Here is a 7,948-nt window from a genome sequence, read left to right as displayed (position 1 = left end):
ATTTTGTGGAAATTATTGTGTCAGCTATTTTTGCTGATTGTCTAGGATTTACTAAATTTACTCTAATGCTATCAGTCAGTCAATAAGCATTTATTAAGTACCAAATATATAAATACAAGCAGAAAGACTCTTCTTCAAGAAAACTTCTCTTCAAGGAGTTTCCGTTCTGAAGAGGGAAAGCAGATTCTGGAAGAGAATTTAGTCAGAGAGAGAAGCCAGAGAGATGGAGGGTCTTTCCAGTATGAATTCTAAGATTGGAGTGAGCTTCCAGGATGAGGTGGGGCATGGTAGAGAAAATTTGGAATGCAGCCTGAAGAAGAACGAAACATGGGATCTGTGCACTCTCCTTAAATGGAGATTCTATTAAAAGTTATTCAAGTAGAGACTTATTACACAGAAGAGTTCCTTCTGTTGCTTCTTGTATATAGGAATTACAAAATAGAGTGAAGAAACTTCATGACATGGGTATTACAGTACAGAGAGGGCCTATGGACCTTTCACTATGATTTTCACCTTGGAGATAAGGTCCACACCAAGAATTTCTAGACCAGATAGACTGGCAGAGCCAAGACAGTGGAGTAAAAGGCAGGACCTCACCTGAGCTCTCCCCACAAACTCCTGTAAATACATTTAAATAATGACACAATAAATTCTAGAGAGGCAGAACCCACAAAACAACAGAGTGAAACATTATTCCAACCCAAGACAACTGAGAAGGTTGGCAGGAAAGGTCACCTGCTCCAGATAGGGAGAGGAGCACAGTCCAGTACAAGCTGTTCCAGAGTAGACCTGGCACCGGCCAAACAGGAGTAGATCTTAGGGTGACTGAATCAGTAGCAGCAGACCACAGATACTGAAGACAATTTAGAAGGTCAACAGGATGGATCTGTCGTACCAGGATGAGAGCGGAAGCAAAGTCAGTGCAGGCTGCACCAGCACAAAGTAGACTACAACAAACCAGTCGCTGACAAACCTTGGGAGCCACTGAATCAATAGTGGCTGCAGCCGCTTCTGTGGCTCTCAGCCCACAGACAGTAAGGAGGTCAAATAACTGATGGGAAGGAATTTGCTAACATTGAGACAGGACTGTTGCATTGCCCATATCAGATCTGGGTCAAAGTCCTGAGGGGCAATCAATAGAGATTGTAGTCAAAGGAGAGTGGGGACCCTCTTCACAGTTCTTGGGCAGAAAAGAATGTGGTCACTCACAAACCAAAGCACAAGCCAGGAGAAAAGAAACACATTTTTCATTAGATTACCCCACTTTGGAAGAACTGAAAACTTACAGGTCCTAGGAAAAATTGGAAAGAGTAATGAGAATGATGCGAGAAAGCATGAAAATCAAGTCAACAGCTTGGTAAGGAAGACAAAAAAATACTGAAGAAACATTTCAAAAAACAGACTAGACCAAATGATAAAAGAGATCCAAAAAACTGTTAAGGAAAAGAATGTCTTAAAAAGTAAAATTGAACAAATGCAAAAAGAGCTAAAAATGTCACTTAAAATAATTCCTTAGAAATTAGAATTGAGCAAATAAGAGCTAATGATTTTATGAGTAATGAAGAAACAATAAAGCAAAACCAAAAGAATGGAAAAAAATTGAAGACAATGTGAAATAATGCATTGGAAAAACAACTGATGTGGAAAACAGATCTAGGAGAAATTTGTTAAAGTTTTTGGAATTCCTGAAAGCCATGATAAAAAAAAGGCCATGACATCATTTTTAAAGAGACTAACAAGGAAAATTGCCTTGATATTCTAGAACCAGAGGATAAAAAGAAATTGAAAGAATCCACTGATCACTCGCTGAAAGAGATCCCCAAATTAAAATTCCCAAGAGTATTATAGCTAAATTCCAGAGCTTCTAGATCAAGGAGAAAATATTGCAAGCAGCTAAAAACAATTTAACTATTAATGGAGCCACAGTCAGGATAGCACAGGATTTAGCATCTTTTGCATTAAAGACTTGGAATATGATATTCTAGAAGGCAAAAGAGCTTGAATTGCCACTGAGGGTCAACTTCCCACCAAAACTGAGCCTATTCTTTGAGGGGGAAAAATGGACATTCAGTGAAATATGGTACTTTCAAACTTTCCTGATGAAAAAGACCAGAACTGAACAGAAAATTTGACTTTAAAATACAAGACTAAAGAGAAGCATAAAAAAATAGGAAAGAGAAATCATGATGTTAAATTAAACTGTATTACAATCCTACAAGAAAAGAAGATGCTGAAAACTTGGAAGAACTGTCTCATCCTTAGGGCAGTTTAAGAAAAACAACATAGAGTGGGTTTAATATTAAGGGATAATATCTAAAGAAATGAAATTAAGGGATGAGAGAATATACTGAAATAAAAGGAAAGGGAGAGGTAGAATGGCGTAAATTATTTCACATTCAAGACACAAGAAAAAGCTTTTACAGTGGAGGAGAAGAGAGGGGGAGATAAGAGGTAATGAGTAAAACTTATCAGAATTGACTCAGAGGAAATAGCATACACACTCAATTGGGTATAAAACTCTATCTTACCCTACGGGAAAAGTCGGAGGGGAAAGGGATAAGAGAAAGGAAAGGTGATAAGAGGGAGGGTAGATGGGGGGCACAGAAGCAAAATACTTTTGAGGAGAGACAGGGTGAAAGGAAAGAGAATAAATGGGGAAGAAACAGGATGTAGGGAAATATAGTTAGCAATAGTAACTGAAAACAGAAGCAAGCCTTGAGATGACTGAATCTGGGCAGCAGTGGTGTTTCATCATACTTGGTCCAGTTAGAATTGTTATATTAAAGTTGACCAAAGAAATAGATTGAGATTTCTTGTATCTAATCCCTTTTGCACAAAAAAAGTCTTGATAAAAAGCAAAAGTCAATATACAATCTTCAAATCTCCTAAGTCTACAGTATCATTAGGAACTTTCTTCTTGATAATACAGAAATGAAACCCCAAAGGATACAGTCCATTAAATTTAAAAATGACTTGCTATAAAGTTGGGTCAATGATGTTAGTTTCAGCTTATCTTCTATTTTCTTCAAGGGACATAAATACTACAAGTTACTGAAGCAATCCCTTTAGAACAATTTATACTATAAGAATAATTGAATCTTTTGGAGAATTAAATATCCTCCAGAAGCTCCTTGGGGACTAGTTGCCACAGCACAATTTTTTTTTGTATAATAAAGGCTCTCTTCTGAATAAGTTTAGAATGTATGAAATTACCTATCTGACCCTACCAGTATCAGTCTTTAATCATACCATATATGACTAGTGGGAAAGAAAACTACCAGAAATTTTGGGACATGATGGTTTAACCACCCGCCCCCACCAAGACAACAATCAAAAAACCAAACGTGGTTGTGATCCAAAATCCTAAGAAAGAATGTGGACTAAACATGTACAAAAATATTCATAGCCCCATTCTTTTCATAGTGGAAATGAATTGGAAATTGAGGGGATGCCTATCAATTGGGGAATGGCTGAACACATAATGGTATATAGATATTTATGGATATAGATATATTTATAATCCATATATTTCTATATCTATATGTCATGGAACACTTTTACAAGAAATCATGAGGGACAGGATATCAGAAAAGCCTGGAAAGATTTGTATAAATTGATGTTGCATGAAGTGAGTGAAACCAGAAGAATATTATACTCATTAACAGAAATATGGAGTCATGATCAATCATGATAGATATGGGGAATACCATCCCTATTCAGAGAAGAAACTGTGGAGTTTAAATGCAAACTAAAGTTTACTGTCTTCATTTTTTTTTAAAAGTTGCCTTTTGAATGATTTTTAACTTTTTCTTCCATTTGAATGTGTTTTTTCTTTCACATGATTAATATGAATCTGTGTTTAGCATGGTTATGGATGTAGAGTCTATGTTACATTGTTTTCTGTCGGGGGAGGGGGGAGGGAAGTGAGGGAGAAAAATGTAAAAAATAATTGTTTAGAACTACCATTACAAGAAGTTGGAAAAAATTTTTTTTAAAAAAGAATATGGGTTAGAGATAAAGATCCTCTGGACCCTATTTCCATTTATAATGGTTACAGCTCTAGAGCAAGCTGATGGAACCTCTCACTTGAAAATGAGAAACTCATCCAAGTCAAGGTGAGTTTAATCTCTTCTCTCCAAATTGAGATATAGGTACAAATGGTCTTACAAAACTGTGTTGTCTTAGACTTTATTATAACTTTACAAGGAGGATCAATCAGCCTTGCTGTTCCGACATTCATCAATCAGGAGTGGGGATGGGGTGGGGATTGTTATGAGCCTTCAGGAAATCCAGGCTATTATAGCAGAAATACAGTTACTTAAACCAAGTGGGCCCTGGTGGAATCCTTCCTTCTGGTTCACTTGGATGCAAGGAATGGCAAATTAGTTACTATTGGTAAATGGGTTCTTGGTTTTATGCTTCATCATTATTAACACTATATTAGCTGATATTCTAAACTATTCAGAAGGGTCCTTCCCTTTTCTTGATTCATGATGCATTTTAAAAAACCTTGTAAATTTGACTTGTTGACAGTGATTCATGGTGGGAAAGGACATCCCTTCTGCAGGGTGAAGGGGGAATTGTGAGCACCATACTGATTGCATATTATGAACACTGATTCCATTTTGTTGTTTTTCTGTAAATCACCTGATTTTGAGAAATTCCACTCACTTCCTCTCCCAACTTGAAAAATCCCTAATTTTTCCTCAAATAAGAAATCAGATGATCTAATCCCACATTCTATTTTTTATCCTATTTACTATTTTCTTTTAAGGTATAATAATTTGGACAAAAACCTGTATTTGGGATCCTTGTACCTGTAAAGGGGCTTTGGACTCAATTTGTTCTACATAATGCAGGCCTTGCAAACTTTGTTCCTTCAAGTGATTTATTCATTTATGACACTAGATGTTAAAGATGATTCTACGGTATCATAAAGGTGTGCTTCAGAAACTCTATCATTAGCAATGATGTATTTTTTGTTTGTTTACTCCTAATTCTTGTTATTAATTAATAAGCAGAATGTAATGGATAACCAGCTGAATAGGGTCAGGCAGTCAGAGACAGAGTTATGGCATTCTTGTTATTTGGTTCTACAAATGTCATCAAACAGAAAATCTGCAGACATTAGCTCTTGTAGTTTATCCATTTTGCATTAATATTATAATGTAAACATTATAATCTGACATTTTAAATCTGGTTTGAGCAGCACAGAAATGACAATTCCAGTCTGAACTTTAGAAAATGTTAATAATGGAGATTAAATTGAAAAGTATGGATGCATACTTTTTCCCCCCAAAGCTTTGTAATATACCTTGTAATACACCAGTGTGTATGTGTTCGAATTAACATATTTCATATACATATGTACATATACCCCCAAGGTTCTAATTCTTGGTGCTGAAAATTTTTTTTCATCCTAGTGCTAAATATTTTGTGCCTAATTTGGGCCAAACTATGAATTTCACATGGGATCAATTATAGTTGCAGTTTATGTTATAAACTGAATGAATGAACTGAAAACAACAAATAAAACTTTAAAAAAACATTTTTTCATCATAATATGCTCACACACTGAAAGAACTATCAGTATTGGAGATACATATGGTGTGTCTTTGTAATATATAATGGGATATTAGGTGGAACTTTATTACATTTCTCTCCAATTTACTACTCAACAGTTAGCCAACGATACAGTTTATTTAAAACAAATTTTTCATAAGAACCAATCAATAAATTCAAATTTTTTAAAAAAGTATTCTTGTTTTTATTTAAGGCAATGGGGTTAAGTGGCTTGCCCAAGGTCACACAACTAAGTGATTATTATGTGTCTGAGGTCGGATTTGAACTCAAGTCCTCCTGACTCCAGGGCCAATGCTCTATCCACTGCACCACCTAGCTGTCCCAAATTCAATTTTTTTGTTATTTTCGTGTCATATAATTCCAGCCTCTTTTAGCATTTCAGAAAAAAGCCCTTTCTGACGGATCAAATTCTGAGGTGCTTCAAATTCTATGATTCTTCCAGAATCTAGCACAAGTATTCTGCAGTAAGAAGAAACAATTATGAGTAAGCAAATGATCAGTATTTCATCTCTGTTTTTCAGTCTTATGAATGTAACAATATTTATTTCAGATAAATATATTATTTAATTATCTCAGTCCAAAAATCTAGTCACATCTAATTAACTTTAGTAAGTTACATTGATTTTTTTTGTCTCATTTTTTTGGGGGGGTTTTGCAAGGCAAATGGGGTTAAGTGGCTTGCCCAAGGCCACATAGCTAGGTAATTATTAAGTGTCTGAGACTGGATTTGAACCCAGGTACTCCTGACTCCAAGGTCAGTGCTTTATCCACTGTGCCACCTAGCCTCCCCTTTTTGTCTCATTTTTAAAAATTTTATTTTTCCCAATTACATGCAAAGATAGTTTTCAACATTCAACATCAAGCTTTTCAAATCCATATGTTTCTACCTTCCCTCCCCCATCCCTATGGTAGCCAGCAATCTGATATAAATTGTACAAAGTTAACATTGACTTTAAAGAAAATGAAACATACCTTTCTGAATCGATGATAGAATGCAACCTGTGGGCTATAGTCAGTATGGTACAGTCAGAAAATTCCTTCTGAATTGTGGACTGCACCAGATTATCTGTCTCATAATCCACAGAGGCTGTTGATTCATCTAGGACAAGAATTTTTGTTTTCCGAAGCAATGCACGGGCAAGGCATAGAAGCTGCCTTTGTCCAACACTGTGACAATAAATTTAGTTGTCATTTTGATGCTTTGGTAGATATTCTATCTCTTGGCCATCCCCTTTAACTTCAAAAGTTAATAATGACCACTTTTAAAATAAAACTTCATTCCTTTTCATATTCTTTTTGCTTTGAGAATAATATAAAAGATATGCCTACTATTCTCATATAAAGAAATTTCCTTTTATCCTAATACTTAATGCAATCTGACATATTGTCTTTGATGTCACTAGTGCTATGGATTCTTAGGTGCTTACAGCTTTTTAAGAAGTGATAAATTGAGAGAAATGAAGAAAATAAGTTATAGCAAATTTTTATCTACCCACATTATTCACAGAGGGCTTGGTTCTTTGTGTCTTGTATTTCTTTCTTAGGGGTGACCCAGGAAAGGACTGCTATTGACAGCACATGTAGTCTTGTGGCAGTTAGGGAATAACAATGAAAACTCAGCCTATTTTTGTTCCTACCTGAGGTTCTCACCACCTTCTGAAATCTCATGCAGCAGCCTCTTGGGAAGAGATTGTACAAAGTCTTTTAAGTGACATAGCTCTAAAGCCTCCCAGAGTTCATTATCTGAATACTTTTCAAGTGGATCCAAGTTCATTTGGAGTGTGCCAGAAAACAAGACAGGGTCCTATGGAATAATGCAGCCCATATTAATATAATAGTTATCAGTAAGAACATTTGAATAGTAAAGTTAGCTTCGAAAAGGAATAATGAAATCTAAAATAAATAATTTTCAAGCTTGTTCTATATGGAAAAATATAACAGTGGAAGAATTAGGGTAAATTATTAAACTGCATATGAAAATTCTATTTGTATCTTGAACAAACTGACATATAATATAAAACAATTTTCAATACAAATACAGTTAAAGGATTTGTTATGGAAATTTGCAATTTGATCTCTTTAGAAAATCTGTTCTTTGCAAAATATTTTTCCCCTTCAAGAGTTACAAGTTACTTAAATTAGTTTGTAAGGAAATTCAGAAGCAAAGAAATGTATACCTATTGACACAATGACAAGTAATATACTTAAAATTATTTTAGCTGGTAGTGATAAAATAAAGATATGACTCAATTATTCACAAAATTAGTATTATCCAAGCAACTTCCTTTAGTGTTATGAGTAATTTGTTTGACTTTGTAATCATATCTCATACTTGTTAATGATCAACTACCTTTCATTCTTTTTT

The 7,948-nt window shown here is 34.9% G+C and overlaps 1 protein-coding gene across 2 annotated transcripts in view; it reads right to left on the bottom strand.

The window, feature by feature from the left end:
* Positions 1-2,922: 2,922 nt before the first annotated feature.
* The window catches only part of LOC141506754 (multidrug resistance-associated protein 1-like), a 132,095-nt gene continuing 127,069 nt past the window's right edge, over positions 2,923-7,948 (bottom strand). For both annotated transcript variants that reach the window (XM_074213815.1, XM_074213814.1), the window contains 3 exons: positions 7,221-7,387; positions 6,556-6,750; positions 2,923-6,042 (listed from right to left, as the gene is read on the bottom strand). In XM_074213815.1, the coding sequence (XP_074069916.1) occupies positions 5,934-6,042; positions 6,556-6,750; positions 7,221-7,387 (471 nt within the window). In that variant the 3' untranslated portion in view covers positions 2,923-5,933. The remainder of the gene's footprint in view (positions 6,043-6,555; positions 6,751-7,220; positions 7,388-7,948) is intronic.

The sequence above is a fragment of the Macrotis lagotis genome, chromosome 1, assembly GCF_037893015.1.
Source record: "Macrotis lagotis isolate mMagLag1 chromosome 1, bilby.v1.9.chrom.fasta, whole genome shotgun sequence".
NCBI lineage: Eukaryota > Metazoa > Chordata > Mammalia > Peramelemorphia > Peramelidae > Macrotis > Macrotis lagotis.
This window is presented reverse-complemented; position numbering and strand designations above follow the sequence as displayed.